Here is a 24878-nt window from a genome sequence, read left to right on the forward strand (position 1 = left end):
TTAAACAAACAAACCATACTTGGCAAGAAGCTTACATAACAAATAGATCAAATCACATAGTTTCATGACAGTTCCACTTAAAATATAAATTTTTCGAAAAGAAATTAGTGAACTCTAGCAAAACCTTGAGCATCAAGTTCATAAATCAGCAAAATAAGCAAATACAAACATTTGGGTAGAGACATTCAATAATTATATTCTATAGATCCATCTAACATAATAGTTGTCACAACTCACAGTTACACAGACAATCCTATGCTTGATGTCTATATATCATGCCCTTAAAAAAACAATTTAACATTGCAAACAACCCAACATTCGAATTTTTTAATCCAAAAACTTTATCCGCCCGAATACAAATGCTCAACAAATAATAGAGACATATTTGATGAAATAATACAAAAAAAGAGAAATGGTCCCCACAAGACTAAAAATCAAAATGCAAAAAATGGTATTCGTTGTGACAAAGCTACCTACAACATTGATGGAACAACCCTTCACCTATACCTATAAATTATAAAATAATACTTGAATTAAAAACTGGTGGATTAGACAAATTAACAAAACAATACATTGACCTTCAAGCAATTGGTGAAGTCTCTTTAAGGAAAAAATAATCTTTGGATTTGTTGAGAAATGCCTATATGCTATGCTATCAAACACATGCACAATCTTTCGTTTGGTAGTGTAGAGGTTATAACAATGGGAGACCTATGTCAATTATTGCCTATAAATGGTATTCATTTTTTTAAAAGCCTATAGAAAATTTCTTAAAACAATTACATCAAATGCTATCAACTATCCATTTTTATGCAACAAGATGGTCCAACCTCCATACATTTGGCACTCATACAAAAACCACATATTTATAAAGAAGACATCAACCCATCTTAGATAGCAATACTTCTTGTTATTACGAAGAAACACAAATGGAAAAAAATATCAACTACACCATCACATGAACATAGTATCCAATACAACTAGTAGCAGTAAGAATAATTCATCCTACACAAGGACCAATTGGCCTACCATGATATTGAATCATGTACACATCACTATCATGAGTCATAACAAATAAAATTTATAACTCACCAAACTAGTAAAATCCAATAACTTTCACAGAGATACATGTATCAGACATGAAGTGGAAAGGCTTCTTACCTGAATGTCTTGGCAATTTGATATAGCACACCTAGAAAAATGGGCTAGGACTCACACCATTATGCAAGGCATACACACGTGACCATTATCGTCCCACTATCTTGAACTAAATAATGACTATAACCTTCAAGCATCATATATACTTTGCCTCAATGAAATAAGAACCACAGACCCTACCATTTATGTTAACACACAAAAGTATTCTGTAATAAATTTTTTTGATAAATGTTGTGTACCTTATTGTTATACAAAAACAAGCTTCATCTAACTCCCAAAATACAATAGCCACAAATGGGCTTAAATTATCATAGCACTTTTCCAAACAAACTCAAGACAAGCAATCTTCCCTTAATCTTCATTATAGCAATATATAGCACTCAAACATGCAATATGAATACACTCTTACAATATATAAAAGAGGTATTGGACCAAAACGTTCATTATCCAACATTCTTGTTTAGGACCTAAACATTGGCATGCTATAAGATTCACCCAAAAGAGTTAACTTGGCAACAAAACTAATGATATATTGCAAACACAACTCCTACAACAATCCACAAAATCTCAAATTAACCACATTTGGACAAACAGACCCAACAAAATATTCACATGGGCACAATTGAGGACTACTGACCACATCATTGTATGCATAGTTTATCAATTACCACCACAATTTCCATATTTCAAGATAAAATAAAGCTAACCAACACCCAATAGGTAACATTTTCTTCCAAAGAACAAACATACATCCTTCAACATACACCCACCATCAATATACATCCAAAAAAAAAATCTAGATCCACTTGTTCTTGGGAAAAAAGTAATCAATTGTCCAACATTAAATACAAAAAGATTTGATGTACATCCCAATGAACTAGGAGGTAGTGCACACGTGCACCCTTGTTTTTCATTAGAGAAATTCAATAGATTTCTTAGGTGAAATGGTGGCCTCAATTAAGCTAAGGTCAACGGGATATCTTAAAAACTTCATGCAAGGGGGAGACTTGAACTCAAGACGTGCACAAGTGCATGAGAGCACTGCCTATTAGTATAGTGGTAAAACAAGGGCTTTTGGATGCAAAAGAGAAAATGATCTTTAAAGAGTCTTGGGCTATTTAAAGGCAATTTTTGTAGGATGTTCTCGATAAATGGCAACTCAAAACACAACTTCATTAATCTCTTAGTATAGTGGTAAAACAAGTACTTTTGGATGCAAAAGAGAAAAATATATTTAAAGGGTTTTGAGCTATTTAGAGACAATTTTTGTAGGATGATCTCTAAATGGCAACGCGAAACACAACTTAATTAAAAATTTTTAAAATCATACGTGGAAATTCACAAAAGAGTTTCAATCCTTCGGTATAGCACTAGCTCTAAGGAGGTAGTGCTAATAAATAGAGGGACATCCACGTTAATTCCCCTCATGTTTTAAACTAATTAAGGGCCTTTTCCCACTTAGGTTATGTTAGTGAGCTTAACATAACTAGTTCTGTTAAGTTAAAGTTAACCTTCAAATGGAAATTATATTCCCATTGGTAACCCATTATTAAATGTACTAAGTAGTCTTAAATAAAACTTTCAGGGTATTTATATCTCATCGATCCAAAGTTAGTTCTTTAAAGTAAAAGTCACAATGGATTCTTCTTTTCAAGTCCTTTGAAATGAGTACCCATGTTGTATAGTTCCGAGTTGATCTTGACCATAAAATTTTCTTAATAAGAATCTTGCTTAAAGTATCATTCCCACTGCTCACCTTAAGTTAACCATTAAATTTTCACATTCCAACTTCTTTCTCTTCTTAAAAGTCCTTAAAGTACCTATTTTGAAGGGGTTAAATTTACAAACATTTTTAATAGGCAGTTAGGAGATTTAACTTAACTACATTCAAAAAATGCTAATGGGAATGCACGCTAATGTGGACACTCCCTTAAGAGCCTTAACGAGTGCTCGTGCTCCTAATTGGTAATGGGAATAGGCCCTATACATTTTTATAATAACAAGTTGAACCACGTTCAAGGTGGCCTGCCGTGAAGAGAACAAGAAATAGAAATTAAGTGGCCAAGAAAAAGGGGGACCAAAAAACAAGAGAGAAAGGGGGAAGACAAAGGAGCCTCAACAAATCACAAAAAAGAAAGAAATATTTTAAAAATTAGTGAATTTCGCTTCTTCAAAAAGTCCTGCCTCAACTTAGGCCTACCTATGGCAGGCCAAAAAGAAAGACATTGGAACCTTCATGTCATGACATATATGACATAGCCAACCTGCAGTAATGCAAGCGTCTTTCAATTGACTCATAAGTACTAAAAGCGTTGTATGCTGTGATCTGTTGAAGGTGCTCTGAGCTGTTTAGGCTACACTGCCATGGCAGAAGCTCCCAAGAAGAGCTCCTTGCTCAGAGCTGCCGTGGATGCTTTGGCCCAAGGCAACCCCGCAGAGGCTATCCGTTGTTGCAAGCAGACACTTAAGCAGGACCGCCAGAATTACGACGCTTTTGTGGTGCTAGGAAAGGCTCTCTTTTCAAGTAAACAGTATGATCAGGCTGATATGTCTTATAGGCGTGCTGTGGAGATCAATGCCACTGGTCTCAGAGCTTGGCAGGTACGTACATTTTATCTTGTGTATTCATCGTGTGTGCAGATCTCAAAGTCTCCGGTTGGAATTCTGTAGTGATCAGGTCGTTTAGGGTCTAATTCTTACTCCCAGATAGTCAAAGGTGCAATGGAACTTCTTTGAGAAAGAAAGAAAAAGTTGCCATGTAGATTCAGTAAAAAATAAATGCAATTTCATCAGGGTACCCTAGGCAGTGAGCTGGGAAGCTGTGAGGCAGGCAGCAGGACAGCTGGCCACGTCACAGACGGCTCTTTTGATTGTGTGTTTTCCACGATTAATAGATGGTTCTGTGCTCTGTTTAGAAAAAAGTGCATTTTTATTATTTCAGCAAGAGTAATTGTATTAAAAAAAGGAGGTCGTCTATTGCTTTTTCATTTCAGGGTCTTGCAGAAGTACACGAAGCAGCTGGAAACGTTGAGAAAATCATGGAAGCTTGTGAAGCCGTTATTTCAATATGCAAGAGTGCAGGCGATATGGCACATTTAGCTGAGTATACACGAAGATTGGCAGCTGCATATGCAACCATTCCAGATCATTTTAAGGCCCACGAAGTCTGGCAGTCTCTTCTAAGAATTCCATCCGTTCCAGAAGCTCTGCGTTTGGAAGCGCTCTGTGGAATTATAGATGCCAATGCTGGCCTCATGGAGACCCAAATACAGGAGGATTGCAGCAGGTACCTTTCACAAGATAAGAAACTTGATTCTGCTTCAGCCAGGCTAATTGCAGAGAACAGCTGGGCAGGCAGCAATAAGAGTCTAAAAATGGAGGAAATGCTCTGTTCCATTCTGGAACAGCTGCCTGAAGCTGAGAAGTACGAAACCTTGCTCTTGCAAGTGCTGATTTGTCGAATGCGTGCAAGTTTTTCAAGCACAGGTTTTGTATACGTTTGACCTTCTGTAGAGAGTTTATTTTGTAATATATGTGTTAACAAACAATGGTGGCATTTTATTTGAATATATTGGGAGTTCATGTGTGAGGTGCTTGATTAGTGCAGGACAAGAACGGAGACAGCCACGCTTGCGAGTTTTGCAACTATGTCTATCTGTACTGTCTCGGCATGTGTCAGCTGTTGCCATATCAGTACTTCTTTCAATTTGCGAAGAAGATAATGCGGATGACCTCTTCCATGAGATAGGAATGCAACAGCTTGCTGAAGGCCGAGTCAATAGAATTGCAATTCTTGGCAAGAGACTTGCACACACTTACCCTGATCAGGGCCTCATAATTGCAGATCTTGCTTTTGCCATGCATCAATCCTTGAATTGCTTCCAAAAGTAAGCTGGCTTTATGTAAGGAGGGTTCCTCTTTCTTTGTGAGAGATTTAAATCCACAAATTTCCAAGATCTTTCACGGAAGAGTTCATGAGGTTGAGATTGCTGAATCTATCTTGTGGCAGCTTAGGGCATAAGAGGTCTTGCTGCGAATATGCCCTACGACTGAATGAGAATAGCATAACTGGGTATGCTTCCCTTATTTGTCGAGACCTTGTAGTGCATTCTGACAAGATATGTCTGAAACATTGCCCGTGCAACTACACATGCAGGTGGCAGGTTTTGGCAGAAGTAAGGGCAGCTGAAGGAGCGTATTCAAGTGCTGCTGAGTGTGTAAGGAGAGGTCTTCAAGTCATTGCCAGATTCCGAACTCTTTATGGGCTGAGTTTGCAGTTTGTTGAACTTCATCTCCGATTGATTTTGGGAAGTTCACTTCTCAAGTTGGGGGCTTACAGTGAAGCTTCCGAGATCTTTCAACATATAATAAAGGTGCCGGATGTACCTGATGGTCATCCATTTTCCGAAACAAGGTTTATGGCTTACAAAAGGCTGTGATACTGATCCCTGTAACGTAAATGTGCAGGTTGCAGAAGGGTTACAGAGTTTGGAGGCTAGTAAGCTATTGACATCAGCTGTAAAGGTAAATACGTAGGACTGCTGTACCAGCTTGGCTGCTGATGCAAGTCTGTTTTGATTTAATTGCTGTAGTGTGTACTCATAATAATGAAAGAAGCTTGAAGTGCACCGAGCCGAGCATCAACCCTCAGTGGAAAAGGTGTAGGAAACCCTTTAGGAGAATATACTCTGGTTCAGGCATTTAAAACACACTACAGAGAATAACGTTTTTCAGGAAGTATGTGACTTTTTGAGCTGGCCACTTCATTGCGTATGCCATCCATTTAGTTCAGAATATGCATGATGAGGCATTGGTTTAGATAACCATAATTGTTGGCCAGAAATAGTGTGATTTCAGCAAGGGTGGGTGCCTAATGGGGTTGCAGGAGACCAATTAGTTCTAGAAGGGGTGAGGAGGGCCTGCAATGCAAATTGCAATTCCAGTCAGCATGTGCAATTTGAGGTGAAGATCGGCATTCCAAACCAGAGGAAGTAGAGCCAGTTGTAGGGTGTCCAAATTGGAGAAAGGCGTTGTGCCGAGACAGATGCGGGTAGGTTAGAAGGTGCAGGAATGGAATGCAGAAGATACATGCCATGGTTAGCCAATATTAAATAAAAACAGAGGGTCTGCAAAAAGTAATTTCCCAACGTGCTCCTCCCCACCACCCGGCTGCTGCACGCACCCCCCACCGTTTCCTTTTTATTTTAAAATTTCCCATTTCCCAACTTTCTCCTCCCCTCTTTTTCAAAACCCCTGCCCCCCCCCCTTCTCCTCCTTAAAATCCCCTCACACTAATTAAAATGGAATAATCATATTTTATTGAGTAGGGAGGCAGCCATACTAGAGTTACAAATTGTGAACTAAACCCAACTTTACCTACCTACCTTGTACTCCGGTGCTTAAAGAGTTACAAATTGTGAACTAAACCCAACTTTACCTACCTACCTTGTACTCCGGTGCTTAAAATTAAGTGGCTAGAGTGCAATGGGCATAGAGTTCTTGGTAAGCAAAGTAAGCCTGTACTAATTGTACCAAGATAACTAGATGGTCTTAGGCCTTAGAGATAAGGCCTTATTAATAGGCCTTGCCTTCTAAAATGCATGTTGGATGAAAGCATTTGTTGGTGAACGGTGATTCGTGTTTGGATTTGTGTATACCCCTAGTCTTGCATGTCTTCCGAGCCTTTACACAGCTCTAATCACTCGGCGAGGGATCTGCTACATACAATACGCTTCCAATCCAAAAATGGTGATTATCGTTGTGTAGAGTCTGGAAACAAGGAGACCCCACTCATGCATGATAATACATGTGCAAAAATTAAATTTAGCATCTAAATAATACTATGACGGTAGTGGAAATGCCAAAAGCACAGTGTGTTGGTACAATTGGATATTGCAATTGTATAAGGAACTTTAGATTTTGTCACTTTTAAAAGTTGTGTTTTGGTGTTGTCATGTGGCTCTCTATTGAATGGTTAGCCATTGGCAAATTGCTTCTTTGCGTTTTATGAATAAATCCCTTTTGAGAGAAGCAGGAAAAAACAAAAGTAAAGCAAGCAATCTATTCGGTGCCCATCCAGTCTAGGATGTGTATCGATATGGCAAGACTGATTGGGGTAGGCAGACGTTACCAAGGAGGGCTCTCTCATCATCCATGTAGGGATGATAATTGTTGGTAACCGGGGGCCACTAGATGGTTTCACTCTTGTGGCATTTCTATTGACAATCTCTTCCCATACCAGTCTTCTAGCAAGAGATTCATTGTGTCATCAGAGATGATCTATGGTAGGTGTACATTAAGCAACATGGGTCTCCGTTTCATAGCCTCATGCCACCTAAGTCGCATGCTACGAAGAGCATGCCCTTCCCTCTATTGAGGATGTCTTCATTCAGAAACTAGAGTACCTATCGATCCATTTCTCATATCGAGTATAGAGCATGGGCCAGCTCAAGCATTTGATTGATGCCATACGACTATGCACTCTATGTGATATGCATGGGGTGGAGACAAGAAAGACAGAAAGGAAGGAAGGAAGGAAGGAAGGAAGGAAGGAGGTTATTAGAGTCTTCGAAAGACCGAATGAAGGAAGTCTTTGAAAGTTTATCAACGTTTTTGAAAGAAAGACAAAGAAAGGAAGAGTTAATCTAAGGCTTCGAAAGACCAAAGGAAGGAATGTGTGACTGCCGTGGATGTGTTTTTCTTTGGAGATGAGGTTGGACTCATGACTCATGACATGTGAGCTCCCACCCGATTCGCGAAACCTCACTATGTGCGTGAGTTTGTCCTATTGAGTAAAGGAGATGATAATAGTGGTAGACACAAGACTCTTATTGGGACCCTAGTCTGGCCTCCATAAAGCCCAAATCACTCATGGCTGATTCATGATAGGATCCCCTTCAACAGCCTCTCACAATCTTTCAAATTGCATTTCTGTATTCAACGTCAATTTAGGTCTTCAGGGGTGTCCTAGACACCCCTAGCGCCCCCCCCCCCCCCCATGTGGTCTAACTCATTTTTTCTCCTACTAACTGCCTACTGGAATAAAGAGAAACTGAGAGAAGATGCACTCATAAACACAATTGAAAGCGGTGAGGTGAATGCAAGGACTGAGGGGGGAATTAGGGTCATCCGAAGAGGGGAATAAATATTTACTTATGTCTGCCCAAGGGGCTGAATAGAACTGTAGTAAAGAAGGGAAAAATACTGCATGGAGGAAACTGATCCCTCATGTAGAAGACTGCGAACACTGATGGAGAAGGGGGCTGCAATGAAGCCACCCTGCTGCTGCTGTGACCCAAATGGTGGATGCCAAGACCAGCCATCACGTGCCACTGATAAAGTTGGAAACTCAAGTTGCCGATCAAAGAAGCAAATGAAATGCTGAGACTCGCCCTCAACTTGAAGAAGGAGAGAATCAGCCACCCTTTAATGAGGTGCTGAACTCTCTCAAAACAGAGAATGAGAAACTCAAGAAAGAGATTGCTGTCCTACAGGTCATGATTCAAGGAAAACACAATGAATTTCTCTCAACAAATAAACACAGGGAAGGCAGAAATGAAGGAATGGAAAGAGGTAGTCAGCAAGGGCACATCAGCCTCAAAAAAGGAGTTTATTTCCGATGCCCTAGAGGAGGAGAAGAGAAGAAACAATAAAGCTTTAAATATTCTCGTTAGAGGCTTAGCACGGTGGGAAAAATTGCGATGGCAGATGCCAAAACATTGATTACTAAGATGGGGCTCAATCTGACCTTTTGAGGCAGCTGGGAGAGTGGGTAATTCTGACATGAGGTCACCACAAGGGGTCACAGCCTGTACGAGACGATATATGGTGATATCATGGAGGTCTTTAGGCAGGGGGAGACTCTCTTTCTAGGTGACTTTAATGCGTGTACGGAGAGCAGGCAGGTGGGTTTGCTTGACTTTGGGTTTGACCCCCCTCAGAGTACTAGAGATAGTAAGGCACTCAGAGGATGCACCACAGGTCACAGGATATAGGTGTCCTTTTCAGATCACACTTGAGACCACTCATATCTGTGATGTAGAAGGAGGAGCATGCATTATAGTTACCAGGGAACGCGAACATTTTGGGAAGGGGTAACAGGGTAATGGGAACGCCACGTCATCAAATCACATGGAAAGATACCAAAATATGCTAAGAATAACCAGATGTAGCAGCTTTAAGCTTTCCATTTGATCTTTGGACTTTTAAAGACGCAAAATCTCAGGAACGGGCATTTCGTTGCAGATCATTGCATTGCAGGATGCACATGAGGATACCCTTGCTTTGATGTGTTCAGTCGGGAGGCAGACTTATCAGATCTTCTGATGATATTCTTTTGGAGGTTGCATTTCAGCCTGTCAGGATTGCAGGATTCATGGAGTGGGGTAGGGATTCACAGTGGTATCTTGACCCTGTTCCTATTCTCCTTGCGTTGGGGTCTTGGAGACTCTGGCTGTATGGTGGCTCCCCTATTAGGTTCTTGCAGTGGGACCTTGGGGAGCGGGAATGGATTGATGAGGGGCATCGAGAGAAGAGCTTTTCCTTCTTTCGCTACACAGTTAGAAATGCCAGGAGGTTTCAGCTCAGCAGTAGAGGTTGGAGGCCCTCCAGAGCGCCCTCCAGAGCGCCACATTGGGATAGTTTTCAGATTTTTGCAGCCGTGCGGAAGAACTTTTGGTGCAGGCTCTAGAAATCCCTCAGGAATAGAAAGATCACTCTTTTCTTTTGGCTTTCTATTCATGGAGGGATTGCAGTGAACCTGTGGAGATCCAGGTTCGGGGCTGACCCTGCTTGTCCTCGTTGTCACATGGCAGTTGAGTCATTACAGCATTGCCTTTGGGAGTGCAGACAGGCGAGGACGATTTGGAAAGGTGTTGCTAGGATTTTCAGCATCTTTCGTACATCACCTTTCTATATGACCTGGGGTTCAGTGGCTTGGTTATCTCTTAGTGGCCCACAGGGGTTTTTCAAGGGACATGATCCAGATCCAACTTTCATTGTACGGCGACACTCAGTGGAGTCTTGTTTCCTCCAGGATGTTCCCCTCAAGCTGCTCATGCCTTAGTAGAACGTCTTGGGAGATTTTGGCTAGCATTGCAGCTTGGCATATTTGGAGAGCTAGGTGTACACAGGCGATGGAGGGTATCGAGGTTATCCCTTCCTAGACTATGGCCAGTATTTGGACTGACATAGTACACACTCTGATGGCCATTTGGGCGAGCATGCAGGGATCTTCCAGAGTAGCCACTGCCAGGAGAGTTACTTTTTTCAGAGTTTGGAGGGGATCTCCTTTCTTCTCTGAGTTTCCTTCAGGGTTGAGATGGCATTTTCAGCCTCCGCCTTGTTTCTTTATTAGCTCACTTTGAGCTGTTTTTTCCTCATGCATTGCATGATGTACTCCTGCATTTGAGCTTGCTCTCGCGGTTTTCATACTTAATGAAGTAATTTTCTGGAATGTGCATAAACTTTAAAGTTTAAAGCTTTAAGTCATAGAATTGCAGATCATAGAAGCTCGAGCATATAATATGCAAAATACAAGAAAAGGAGGCCATGCCTCAAGCCTGAACATAAGGCCTCAATACCAAATAGTAAATACAAAAAAGGACTCGAGACTCTTGAGTCAAGTACATGGTATATAGGAAAATAGAGAGTCAGGCTTGCCGCCTAATGGTCTATAGGAACAGAGGACTCTCCCTCATCCTGCTGAGCCTCATCATCATCCTGGACCTGGGGGGTCATCATCCTCGTGCTCATCCTCAGGCTCAGTGGAAGGAGAGGGGGGGGAGTGGCTGAGTGGAAGGGGGTGGAGAAGGGAGTAGGAGAGGAGGCTGAGTGGAAGGAGAGGGGACTGAGTGGAGAAGGGAGTAGAAGGAGAGGAGGCTGAGTGGAAGGAGAGGGGGCTGAGTGGAGAAGGGAGTAGAAGGAGAGGGGGCTGAGTGGAAGGATAGGGGGCTGAGACTGAGTGGAAGGGGGTGGAGAAGGGAGTAGAAGGGGAGGGGGCTGAGTGGAGAAGGTTCAAGGGAGTAGAAGGGAGTGGAAGGAGAGGGGGCTGAATGGAAGGAGTGGAAGGAGAGGGAGAAGGGAGTGGGAGGGGAGGGGGCTGAGTGGAAGGAGAGGAAGTAGAAGGGAGTGGGAGGGAGTGTGGGAAAACCCCTTGTTGGCAGCTAAAGACATTCCCTTCGCAACCCCAAACCCTAGCCATTCCAGCCGTTCCGGCCACTTTCCTTGGCGTTCCCAAAACTGGGAACGTTCCCGGGCATGCCCTGGCGTTCCTGGTAGGCGCTCCACCTGGGAACGGCATTCTCATGTTCGAGGAAGACGGAACGCCGTTCCGTGGTAACTATGGCATGCATGGCACATGTGGATACGAATTCAGCCAATTGGTGCACGGCTGATCTTAATTGTTGTGTGCTACTTTCCCGCAAATACATCATCTTATGTGCATGAGGTCACCACAGAGGGTCATAGCCCATATGAGACAATGTATGATGATATCACAGACCATATGAGACAAGGTGACTTCGATGCAGTTATAGGGGACAGACTGGTGGGCCTACTTCATTTCAGATTGGACCCCCTCAGAGTATGAGAGATGGACCCTATAGAGCTTGGGATAGTAAGGCATTCAAAAGATGATGCACATGTGATAGTTTATGGATGACACTGACTAGAGATGGGAGCAGTGCACGATTTGATTATCTATAACAGTCTCCATAGATAGTTGTTATCCGGAGGGTTTACTTGTTTCCCACATGGAGGGGGAAGGAGTACAGTGAATTACCGGCTTCCTTGCTTTTCAGGGGATCCCATGAGCCGGAGAACCACAAGACCATTATGATCAGACATGTCATGTCCAAGATTTATGCATCATTGCTTGATTCTAAGGTCAGTCGATTCGTAGAGTGCCGGGGACTTAGAGCAGCCGGATAGGCTAGATTTTGACGCGATCATGGGACCATGGATCACATTCTCACACTTAGGTTAAGGAGACGAGGGCACGAAAACAGAGGGAATATTATTGTGGATTTCCGCAAAGCCTTTGATATGGTTCCGAGAGCCCGCCTCATCTTCCGCCTACAGGATTTGGGGTATGACTAGGAGATCAGTTGGGACATCATGGCTCTTTACAAGAGAGTCTCAGGTAGAGTCCGGGTAGAGGGTTGGGGTGGACAGATGAGATCATGAGCACTATTGGTGTCAAACAAGGGTGTCCTTTATCACCCACCTTGTTTGGCCTCTACATTGATGAGCTTGAGACATTTATGTAGACACTGGGGGGAGATGAATGCTCTCTAGCTGGCACGCTAATCGGGATATTGCTATATGCAGATGAGTTGGCACTTTTGTTCTCATCAACAGAGGACCTCCAGAGACACCTTGATGCGCTACAGTCCTTTTGTGAGTCCCATGATTTGAAGGTCAACCTTGGTAAAACCAAGGTCATGATCTTCAATACATCTCGAGCCGTTATGCACTGGGAGCAGTTCACGTTTGACGGGTCGCTTGTTGAGATTGTTTCATCATATACATACCTTGGGGTTATCTTCTCTGGACCTATCTTCACTGTGAGACCCACGATGCAAGCCTGCCTGAGCAGGGGATACGCTTCATTGGACATATTAGAGAGGCAGTGCTTCTGCTTAATCTTTCAGGATCCGCGGACCAAGGGATTGCTGTTTGATTCCTTGGTCCGTCCAACGGGGATGTATGGCAGCCTTGTTGGAGGTTGGATCTGTCAGATATAGTCTGGGCTCATGTGGATGGCTACGCTATCGTGGATGATCCGCAATAAGCCGTCTGTCCCTCACTAGATTTAGGCTGAGTTTGGGTCATCCCCGCTAGAGCTAGATGCAGTATATCAAAAACCTATCTATACTGGGTCAGGGGGGTATGGGGATTGCACTTCTTGGCGCAATAAATCACCATTGCTAGCATTGTCCTCTTCCGTGGCACTATCAACAACAAGTGACCAGAGATGCTGGTATGCATGCACAGAGAGATGGTTTGAGTGACTGGGGCTCCACATGGATAGACTCCCTCCCTTCCAGTATAGCATTGACGTGCTGTTCTCTCCTCTCTTGTCACACGAGGTCAACTAGGTCATCTGCGAGGATCTTTTACAGCTACACACATTCCGGACCTGGTTGGGACCGAGTGAGCTCAGCTTCTACAGGGATCATTGCTTACATAGCACAGAAGAGGGTTTTATCGACCCACCAGGATGTACGCAGATCCACTTACCCCACTCACTGAGGATCTCTATTGGGCAGTTTCGGGTCTCTTCACATAGATTGTGCAATTAGAGTGGCAGGGTAGAGGGTCTACCTTGGGAGAGGTGCATATGCACATTATGTGACATACAGGAGGTTGAGTTGGAGGAGCATTTTATTTTCAGGTGCCTAGTTTACTATGAGATGCAAGGATGCTTCTACTGCCTCTTCAGTGACAGTTCTGGGGCGTTGTCCCGATTTCTCTCCTATCCAGACCAGAGATGCTTGGCGGCTTTCATTTTGAGGCAATCAGGCACTGCGAGCATCTACTTCGATCACGGAGACAGGAGTAGATTCTTCCTTGGTAGACCCTTCTCAGAGCTCGATCACAGAGTTCTTCTAGCTAGAGCATGTGGACCCCCATACTATGAGGCCCCGACATGATCGGGATCTAGAGCCAGCAATACGACAGCTCAAACAGAGGGTTGACACACAGCTTACACTTGGGGATATCCCTCTCTGTTCAGAGTCGGGGCTGAACCGACAGGGGTCATTGTAGCCCTTGTCAGGCGCAGAGCTATGACCATGAGATGACACATGACCATGCCTGCAAGCAGCCGACATCACTCTATCGCCGACTTCATGCTTCAGCTGTCTCATCCACTTGGATGACATGATGATGATGATGGTGATGATGATGATGATAATACTGATGTGTAGTCAATCACTTTGACATGACTATGTAGTACTTAGCACTAGCTTTTTGCATTCTGCATTGGTGTGGATGCTCGTTTAGTAGCTCCACCCTCACAGTTATTTGTATCAGGATTCTCACAGTCTCATAGACCCATCGGTCTTCCGAAGACTTTAATAAGCTTTCTTTCTTTCTTTCTTTCTCTCTCTCTCTTCCTTCTTTCTTTATCATGTCATTCTTGAGAGATTCTCAATGTTGTTAGACTGGATGTATTTTTGTTTTAATCTAGTTCTTGAAAACTAGTTGGAAATGATTGTATTTTTATGTGGGTGTTTGATTTTAAATTTAAGGGTTATACAATTAAATGTGTACATTTGGTTGTTCATATGACTTTGTGTGCTGCTCAAACATTCCAATTGGTTAACCATGTTATTTCCAGGGGCAAGTTCAGGTCTTTCTTGCTGAAGGACGTGTGCAGGATGCTTCAGCATCTCTTTCTTCTTTGCTCAATATTGATGCAGACAATTCGTGGGCCTTAGCTGAACAAGGCTGGCTGGTATTCCAGAACAAAGATTTTTTCCAGGCAGAGAAATTATTGGAACGGGCAGTAGCTCTTAGACCAGAAAATGCAAGCTACCGTTACCGATTGGTACGTACTCTCACGTGCTAGTCAATTTGTAAGATTGGATATGCAGTCTTTCGAAGGACATATGAGTGTTGGCATGCCAAAGTTTAGATTGATGAAAGTAAATTGTTTTAAATGTGCTAAATCTGTATTAATAAGGTACAACTAGCTGCTAAATGGCTTTGCATAACCAAAGCTTTGCAAAACTAATGCTCTTCAGATTAAGGAGTGCAAGGGAAGTAAAATGCTATTCATCTTCATACTGAATTTTAAAAAGTAGATGGTTACTCTTTCACACATGAAGCTACTTAATAGACCTTTGCACGTGCATTCCAGCCCTTACTGCAAACTCAGCCCGTGGGAAAACTTCTCCGGCAGATTTCTCTTCTTCTGCCTAAAAATGCCCGTTATATTGTTGACTGCCATTCAATATGGTCTGCTGCTCTCATGTCTACAGAAGCGCTTATGTGAACAACTGCTCTGACCTGCTGGTTGCGCATTGCGTCAGGACTGCAGCCAGTTACAGTAAACAAGATACCTTCCGGACTAGATGAACTGCTAGTTCCCCTAGGCCCTAGTTGGGTAAGGGTATTCTGTTGTTTTTCCCAGGTCCTTGTTGACACACTCAAATTTGTTGAAAAGTACAATAGTGCAAAGAGTATTGCATGCAAACAAAATGGTGCTGGAGTATGAGCAGCAGGACAGGACCTTCGTTATCTGTTACCTTCTTGGTGGTCTATGTTGGTTAGCGCAGGCTTGATTCCACGCCTAACTCTGAATTTGATGTGCACAAGTGCAGGGATGAGGGCTTTTGGTTGTCCCATCCAGTGAAATAACAGACATGGCTCTCCCATGTTGAGCCCAAATATGAATCTTGCACATGCACTTGGTCAGTATGTTTGGTTGCCTTGGTTCTTGGGCTTTGTTCAAGTTAACCCTGAAGGTGGATTGTGTTGGATTAAAGGTAGGGGGTCCCCACTTGGCTCCTTAACCAGTCTCCTTTTCTGAGTTTCTCTGTGTGGATTTTTTTGAAACAACCACTGTGAAGATTAAATATAAATTGACATCCACTCTAAGGTCAACTTGGGTGAAACCAAGGTTATGATCTTCAATACGTCTCAAACCGTCATGCGCCAGGAGCAGTTCGCATTTGATGGGTCCCCCCCCTGTTGAGATAGTTTCATCATACACTTATCTTGGGGTCGTCTTTTCCGGACCCATCTTCACTATGAGACCCGCGATGCATGCACATCTGAGGAGAGGATATGCTTCATTGGCTAGACTAGAGAGGCAGTGTTTGGCTGGTTTCATTCATGAGGTGCTTAGACACCGCGAGAGGATACTCCGAGCACAGAGACAGGAGCAGATTTCTTCCTTGACTGATACCTCTCAGAGCTCTATCACGGAGTTCTTTCAGCCAGATCACATAGACCCCCACGAGACGAGACCTCGACATGACTGTGACCTGGAGCCTATGACCCAACAGCTCAGACAGAGGGTTGACACACAGATCATACGTGGGGACGTCCCCTTCTTGTTTAGGGTCGGAGCCCGATCGACGGGGGTCACAGTGGCCCTGGTTAGACACAGAGCTACGACTAGGAGACGTACCAGGACTGCACCCTTGAGGGGCCGACAATGCTCTATTGTTGACCTCTGATGATGACGATGATGCTAAGATTGATATATAGTCGACTATCGACATGACTATGTTGTACTTAGGACTTAGTACTGCCATGTTGCATTTTTTGCATTCTGCATTGGTGTGGATGCTCGTTTAGTAGCTCCACTACCACAGCTCATTGTATCAGGTTTTTCACAGTCTCATAGACCCATCGGTCTTCCGAAGACTTTAATAAACTTTTTTTTTTTCTTTCTTTCTACATCACTAGCCTATCTCACCTGGGTCCTGGTATCAGAGCCAAGGGAAAATTTCTTACCTTGCTGGTTGTAGGCAGTGAGTAGCCAAGTTTGGCTCAAATATTTGAATAACCAAGGAAACTCCTTGCCTTTTGCTGCCAACTCAGATATATGCTTACTGCAAGAACCACTCCCAAAACTTTGGGTTTATGATTGCTAAGTATCTCTTAGTCAGTGTCCCAGCTCTGTAATATGGAGAGATTGGTACTGTGGACTTTGTAGCTGATATAGTCTAATGGAGGTATAGGATTGATAACTACATTGTTGTCATAATGTCCTTATGTCAACTAGGTCACTTATTGGTGCTTTGGAGCCCGGTTGATTTCGTCTTGCATTGACTTACCTTTGTCTCTACTTGCTTAAGGAAAAGTTATGGTTTCACAATGGCCGTCGCTTTATCTCTATGATAGGTTTCTGTTAAAGAACGATTCCATCAGTGCATACTAGTCTACATTAGTCTAAAATAATCCTATTAGTGGGTTCATGTCTTATCACTTGGGTTGTCCCCTACGATTTGTAGTCAGTTCCTTCCAAGCATCATTCACTCTAAGTCCTGTGTAGTCTACATCATTGGGTCCCTACCAGCATCTCCTCCTCTAACCAATGCAGCAGCATCATCAAAGTGTTCCGAAGAGCTCTGTACAGTTACAGATCCAGAATGACCAGCTTCGAGAATGGAATGAAACTCAAAAGATTCCAAGGATATGGGAGCTTGAAAGGACGCGGCTGATCCAAATTCTAGCATCAAGGCAACTTGAATCCTAAGTAGGTTTCAACATTCTAATTTGGCACATCCCCTTTCCATACTGTGTGGTAGCAGAGGAAAAGACATTGCCATTTTTACAGTTCTCATTCCTCATCAGATGTGTCCCATCATAGAACAAAGGGTTCAACAATTTGAGATTCTTTTTTATAGAGAGAGATACGGAGACAGTGCAATAAGAAAATTTGCCATCTTACACCTTCAGGGGGTTGCCAGTACATGGTGGACAGTGCAATAAGAAAATTTGCCATCTTACACCTTGAGGGGGTTGCCAGTACATGGTGGACAACCCTTGAAACGCAAGGAGAGCACCCTTGAACCTAGACATCTTTTGTGAAAGCCCTTCACCTCCCCTTACAGAGAGAGATATGGAGACAGTGCAATAAGAAAATTTGCTATCTTTTGATAGAGAGAGATACGGAGACAGTGCAATAAGAAAATTTGCCATCTTACACCTTGAGGGGGTTGCCAGTACATGGTGGACGACCCTTGAAATGCAAGGAGAGCACCTTGAACCTAGACATCCTTTGTGAAAGCCCTTCACCTCCCCTACTATATAAAGCAAGTGAGTTTTTTGATTGCAGATCTTGAGGGGTTAGATGTGATCCTTGACATGCCTTGGCATCCTCACAAAGAAGCCGTTTACTCACGCAGCAAAAGGATCATCATCCGGTGGCATGCGGTGGAGGTCTAGGCCGGAGTAAGTGAGGAAACTATCCCTATGGTAGCTATGCTCAAATAAATAAAATTCTCCCCAAAAGTATCCATGCTTGTTTGATTTTTGTTAAGGGTGTTGTTGAAAGTCAACCCTGTTTCCAAAGGGTAGGCAGTGCTAGCTTTTGAGTCTTTCTGTCCTGCTTGGTTTTCACGAAGCATGACTGAGATGCAAGGAACGAAAAACGTCATACTTGAAGCTTATGCTTCGGTACTACAAGCCTTTCCAGGTAATCAAGAAGATCAAATGAACTAATAGTTCAGCTTGGTCTTCATCACCATTGATGCACAATGCATTTTATGTTAGCTTATTAAAGAAATTCAAGGGTCAAGTACTGCCCAAGCTTGTTCATGAAGACTCTCTAGAAATTGAGGGCATAGACGAAGTGTTGGAACCTGGGTCCTGAACAGATCATGATGCACCGAGGTCAAGAGACTTGTCGTGGTTGAGTAGATACAGGCAGATTGCTCCTGCGAATGCTCCCAGCCGCCCCCCCTCCCGTCTACCTCCCTCGCGCTGCGCGGCCCCCCCCGTCCCTTTCTTCCCCTCCTCCGCCTCGCGCCGTGCTGCCGCCACCCTCCCTCCTCCCCTCCTTCCTTCTCCGCCTCTGCCTCGCGCCGTGCTGCCACACCCCCGCCTCCCTTCCTCCCCCTTCCCTGCCTTTGTGCTGCGCTGCCACCCCCCCCCCCCGCCCCCCCTCCCTCCTCCCCTCCTTCCTTCTCCACCTCTGCCTCGCGCACACTGCCACACCCCCGCCTCCCTTCCTTCCCCTTCCCCGCCTTCGCGCCGCGCTGCCACCCCCTCCCTTCCCTCCCTCCTCCCTTCCTTCCCCTCCTTTGCCTTTTTTCTCTCCCCGCTGCCGTCTCTCCTCCCTCCGCTTCCTCCTGCGCCTCCCTCCCTCCTTTCCTTCCCCCTCCTCTGCCTCCGTTCCTCCCTCCCTCCCCTTTGCCGTTTCTTTTCCCCCGCCTTTTTTCTGCGCGCCCCCCCCCTTTCCCCTCCTTTTGACCTTTTCTTCACCTCGCCCCTTTTCCTTTCTCCGCTTCCCCCTTGCTTGGAGCTTTCGCAGTTTGTCGGTGCGATATGGCGGCCTTAAGCCCGAAACCGGTGGCCCAGACGGACCCCCCCCTCCTTCGGCCTACCGCGTAACATTGACAGAGCATCAGGTCTCCTTGGTGAAGCAGGCTGCCAATGACTTTTCCCAGACTTCCGTATATGGAAGAGTCATTGGCTACGCCCCTTCAGGAGCAGACATCAGGGACTAGCTGCAGTCCACCCTATACCTTGAGGAGGTCGCACTCATGGGACGTGGTATCTTTTGGCTCAAGCTCTCCTCGGCGTAGGCTGCGAGCGATATGGTCAAACGGTCCCCTCTCTCCGTGGGTGGGAAGATCATCCTTATGGTCCCGTGGTATAGGGGTTTCAGTGTAGCGGACTTCGATGCCTGCTTCCGCATCCCCGGCCATCCAGTTACCCTCATCTTCCCAGGCCTTGCAACAGAGCTTCGCCCGATCATCAAGGACTTGGGGGCGACTTTGGTTGGCTCATGTAGGACACCTTCGTTGATGCGGCGGTAGCCCAAGGGGTGCCACGCGTCAAAGTGGCAGTCCTAGATCCGCAGAGTATTCCCTCGGAGTTCGAGATTGAGACGGACGCAGGTGTGGTGACGCAGCACATTATGGTCACTGGTCGCCCAGATCAGTGTCTGAGATGCCACGACTTCAGGCACCAGGCGCGCTCTTGCCCTTGCTTCATGAGGACAGAACCTCCGATGGTCCCCAACCAGGCAACTCAGGATCCCCCTCGTTAGGCGTCGATAACCCCTCCAGAAGGGGAAGGTTGGACTGAGGTCAAAAGGAAAAGGAAAGGAAACAAAACAATAACCAAAAAGCCCCCTCTCCAGTAGGAGACCCCTAAGGGCACCAGTCAGCAGTAGCTTGGTAAGGGGAAGGAGAAAGGGAAGGAGAAAGGGAAGGAGAAGGTCAGCCAGCCTCCTCCTCATCCTTCACCCCACCCCCCTCCTCCCCCCCCCTCCTCCTCTGTTCCCTTACCTCCGCCCCCTCCGGGACCCCCCTCGGCACCTTTGGTTTCAGCCCCCCCCTCTCCCTCGAGCATGATCGTGCGGGGACCCCCCTCCTCCTCCTGCGGCCCCGAAGCTAGCACAGACCTCCTCCGCGCCTACCCCCTTGACCCGGTGGAGGGAAGAGGCCCTTCCCCGCAGACGGCTAGCACCACTCCAGCTCTTCTGACGGCTAGCACCCCTCTTTCTGGTTCTGACTCCTCATCTTCGTCCCCCCACTCAAGGGCAGCTCCTAGAGCTCTACCTTTGGAGTTCTATCGAGCAGGACCTTGGGATTACTTGGATGGTGTTGGTATTGGCTCCTTCCTTGCATGCTTAGACATCAGCATCTTCTTCCTCCGAAAGGGGGCGGAGGGTGAGGTGTCCGTCCTCGCCCCCCATGATGGTTCCAGCTATTCCTTCACTATCACTAGTGACGGGAATGAGCAATGGACGAGTGAAAATGTTTAGGAGACGATTCGTGATCAGTCCCAGGAGCAGGCACAGGATTGGATTGGTAGCAGAGCAACGGAGCTTCTTCAGCAGCAGTGGAAGGAGGGTGACGTTCGACTGAGATGGCACTGCAGCGCCAAACGGTTCCGCCTTTTGGTCATCATTCGACCGCCTTTGGAGTGGATCTACGCGGAAGGGCTGCGCCCTTGGAGGACCTCAGAGGTAGCGGGCTTCTACAGTATCTCCCTGGCGGAGGCTTCGAGTTGGTTAGAGAGAGCTTACCACCGTGGGACGAAGGGCCTTTCCCCTCTGCTGAAGGTTTTAGAGGATGGGTCCGATGATCCGGCCTCACCTTCGAAACCTTCATAGAAGCGCCTACGTCTGCATACCGGACATCCTCCGACCACCTCGACATCGACCGCAAGCAGACAGCTGTTTGTGGCCCATCTCTTCTCTTCATGAGTATACACATTATCTCTTGGAACGTCAACGGGTTCCACTCATCTGGAACCCGCGGCCTCAGGAAGATGGTGCTCAGACAGGAGCTCCAGCTAGCTTTGGTGGGAAGGGTAGATGTGCTCCTATTACAGGAACACAAGCTTTCGGCTTCTCAGATCAGTAAGTGTGGGAAGGTCCTCACAGGGCGCTCCCACACCTATTGGGAACCTTCGATTGGCGAGCAGGGGAGGAGCAGAGGTGTCTGTACCTCCATTGACGCTTCTATTGTACAACATGTGTGTGGTTTTGGCACCTTGATCCCAGGACGAGCGCTTTAGGTGGGCCTAAATATTGAGGGATCCCGCATCGGCATTTTCAATATCTATGCCCCGACCAATCTTAGACGGAGAGCCGCTTTTGGGAGCTTTTTGACAGACTTATTGCCAGAGATGGATTCTTGGATTGTAGGCAGGGATTTCAATAACCTTGAGGCTCTAGAGGATCAGCAGGGACGGGGCCCAGAGTTCCTTGGTATAGCTCAGGCGGAGCAGGCGGAATGGGACTCCTTGTTCACTGTGGGAGGTCGGGACAATTGGAGAGAGCCTTCCTTTTGCAGGTGGCCAGGGAGCTTAGACTTCTCTTGGGGTTACAGGAGGGAGGGAGGTAGACTTCTGGAGCGGTTGGACCATTTCTATGTCAGTGATTGGGTGATAGGCAGAGGTGGAGAGTCAGGGGTGGTTCCAGGGACGACCCTTTCTGACCATGCCCCAATCATCCTAGTCCTAGACTCAGCCTCTCATTCCTTACCTCCCCACACGTGCCGGATCCCAGACTCCATCTACTCGAGAGCAGAGGTTCGCAGTAGGATAGTGGACCTGTGGGAGCAGGATTGGGACCCCATGGGGGATATGGCAGCTCAGGTAGCTCAGGTTCTTACCGAGTCTAGTCTCATCTGTCAGCAGGAGGCGACCTTGGTTAGGCAGCAGTGGTGGGCGAAGGAGAGGGACCTCAGACGAGACCTTGCCTCGATACAGCGGATGCAGCAGTCTTCTCCAGGCTCTGAGGAGCTCAGACGACAGGAGTTTAGAGCCCAAGCCATGTTAGAGGAGATCACCCAGAGACGCTCAGAGTTCTCGTTCCACGCTTTCAAGTCCTTTTGGGCTAGGAAAGGCGATAGGATGTGCAGAGAGTTCTTCAGGACTCATGGCCAGAGGTCAACAGGGGAGCAGCTCCGCTCTCTTAGGGCGCATGATGGTAGTGTCAGGACAGATCTAGATGAGGTCAGGGACTTGGCGACAGATTTCTATAGATCCTTGTTCTAGCAGGAGCCCCTAGACCCTTGTGCCCGCCGTTGCAGGGAGGAGGTGTTGAGGTATACGCCGACGCTCGTGCAGCCTAGCATGAGTGAGGCCCTTCTCGCCCCGTTCACCGTGTCAGAGATGCAGGGTGCTGTGAGAGATATTGATGGGTAGAAATGTTTAGGTGAGGATGGGCTCTCTAGAGCTTTCTTCACCACCTTTTGGGAGCAGATCCACCAGCCCCTGCTCGCAGCCTTCCAGCATATCTTTTCCAGCGGACAGATGCCAGAGAGCCTTGCGACAGGCTTGATTTGCCTCATCCCCAATGGAGGGGACCGTCAGGAGATCAGACAATGGCGCCCTATCACCCTCCTTCCGGCTGCCTATAAAATCCTCACCAAGATGATCAGTAGCCGCATCCGCCCCCTGCTACATGACTTGATCCATGACACCCAGACTGGTTTTGTCCAGGATCGCAGCATTTGGGACATCTTCACGTTCTTAGAGGCGACAGAGTGGGCCCAGCATAGTGGCCAGCACCTAGCCTACTCCTTCTTTTGACTTTGAGAAGGCGTATGACAGGGTAGACTGGTCCTTCTTGGAGGGCACACTTTCTCGGTTCGGTTTCCCGGATGAGTGGATTAGAGGTATTGCGAGCCTCTACAGATCGGCCTTTAGTCGGGTTATCATCAGTGGCAGGATGGGGGAGAGATTCACCCTCGAGCGCTCGGTACGTCAGGGCTGCCCGCTTGCGCCCTACCTCTTCCTCTTTTTTGCGGAGGCCATGGCTCACTTCCTACGAGCCCGTACCACTGGTCTTCGAGGGATGCGCCTCCCTATCAGGGACGATGCAGAACTTCTGGACTCCGAGTATGCAGACGACACAGCCTTGTATGTGCAGGATGATATTGAGTCACTGGAGCGAGTGAGACTATCTCCAGAGGTTTTCTGCCTAGCTGCTGGGGCGAAAATCAACTGGCATAAGTCAGTTGGTTTTCTTATGGATCCGGGAGCCAGCTCACAGTGGGGTATTTTCCTAAGGTTTCACTAGATCCCTAGAGGACAAATGACACACTACCTGGGATTCCAGGTAGGCCTGGATACCACGCCGGCTCAGCAGTTCCTACTGGTCCTAGCTTCCATACGACGGAAGCTTCCAGGTAGGGCTATCTCTGGTAGGCAGGGCCCTTATGGTCAATCAGGTCGTCCTAGCCACCGCTTGGTATGTGGCATCCTGCTGGTGCTTCTCGAGATCGTGCGTAGCCCAGCTGAGGAGACTGTTGCAGAACTTTTTATGGTTTGGCTCGGACGGTTCCGGCACCACCAGAGCCCCCGGGTCGCCTGGCAGACGGTCATTCTCCCCCAAACAGAGGGCGGTCTTGGCATCATAGATCTAGAACTTCAGAGTCAGGCATTACTTGGCAAGTTAGTCATCCGCGGTCTGATCCCATGAGGGCAGACATGGAAGCTCTTGCTTCATCATGGTCTCAGCGCGTGTATCCCCCAGAGAGGGGGTGATTGGCAGCCTTCTATCCGGTGGATTTTCACTTCAGCCCGGCTCCCCTTTCCTCCGCAGTCTCTTCTCGGTCTGGAGGAAGCTGCGGCATAGCCTCTCCCAGGTCCCCCCTAGTTGCCGAGAGGAGATAGACAGACAGCCCCTGATTTGGAGCAGCCAGGTGACAGATGATATAGGTCGCCAACTTGGAGAGAGATCCCATATCCCATGGGCACTCTGGGCGCGTGGGCCTGCGCGCTTAAGGTTGGCTAATATATTTGGCAGACATAACTGGCGGCCTTCTAAGACCATAATGTCAAACGTGTGATCAGATAGGAGCTATTAGTTTTGTTGCCTATGTGTATGTTCAAGCTTTGAAAGCTAACAAGTATGAAGACTATCTTCTCTTCTTCACATGGGTGTATGACCGGGTTTGGAGGGACGTCTATAGCGCAGCAGCAGTAGGTACGGCACGAGGGATCCAGGCTCGACGAGCGGAGATTGATGCTGCCATTCCTGCAGGTTGGAGGATTCCCACGGTCACCAGACAGTTCCTCCCAGGAGATGAGAGGTGGCTAGGGCAGTTCACACCTCGCGGTATTCCTTTGGTGGTTGCATGCCTTTTCTCGGACTCCTCGATTCATTTCTTCTCCGTCGCCGATGGTAGCCGCCTCCAGAGCAGAGAGGCTGTGATCGACCCCCAGCTTCCCTGGCAGCGCCTTTGCATTATAGGGCTGCAAGGGAAAGCGTGGCATATGGACCCCCTGATTGTGCAGGCCCAGGACGGGAGACTCTAGATTTGGGAGGGCCGCTCCTTGACAAAGGTGGAGTGGGACCCAGGGGAGTGGCATTGGCCACCACTGAAGGCCTCAGAGAACCCTACCCCCTTCTTCTCATATAGCACGCGTATCGGTAGGCGTGCTCTTGGGGCTCTTCAGCGCAGGCTACCCACCCAGGCACATAGCTGGTATGCCCAAGGGATATCTCTGGTCTTTCTTCATACATTCTGGAAGACTCTATGGGCAAGCTGGCGGCCGAGGAAGATCTCTTACTT

At 46.6% G+C, this 24878-nt stretch overlaps 1 protein-coding gene across 1 annotated transcript in view; it reads left to right on the plus strand.

Annotated features, from left to right (window-relative positions):
- The first annotated feature begins 3381 nt into the window (after nt 1-3381).
- The window catches only part of LOC147894165 (Tetratricopeptide repeat (TPR)-like superfamily protein), a 128948-nt gene continuing 107451 nt past the window's right edge, over nt 3382-24878 (plus strand). Inside the window, exons 1-7 of the mRNA XM_087384464.1 lie at nt 3382-3759; nt 4152-4644; nt 4766-5045; nt 5168-5230; nt 5315-5531; nt 5626-5682; nt 14501-14710. Coding sequence (XP_087240590.1) covers nt 3523-3759; nt 4152-4644; nt 4766-5045; nt 5168-5230; nt 5315-5531; nt 5626-5682; nt 14501-14710 — 1557 coding nt within the window. The 5' untranslated portion in view covers nt 3382-3522. The remainder of the gene's footprint in view (nt 3760-4151; nt 4645-4765; nt 5046-5167; nt 5231-5314; nt 5532-5625; nt 5683-14500; nt 14711-24878) is intronic.

The sequence above is a fragment of the Dipteris shenzhenensis genome, chromosome 14, assembly GCF_047967505.1.
Source record: "Dipteris shenzhenensis isolate YYH24624 ecotype China chromosome 14, Dip_SZ_1.0, whole genome shotgun sequence".
Taxonomy (NCBI): domain Eukaryota; kingdom Viridiplantae; phylum Streptophyta; class Polypodiopsida; order Gleicheniales; family Dipteridaceae; genus Dipteris; species Dipteris shenzhenensis.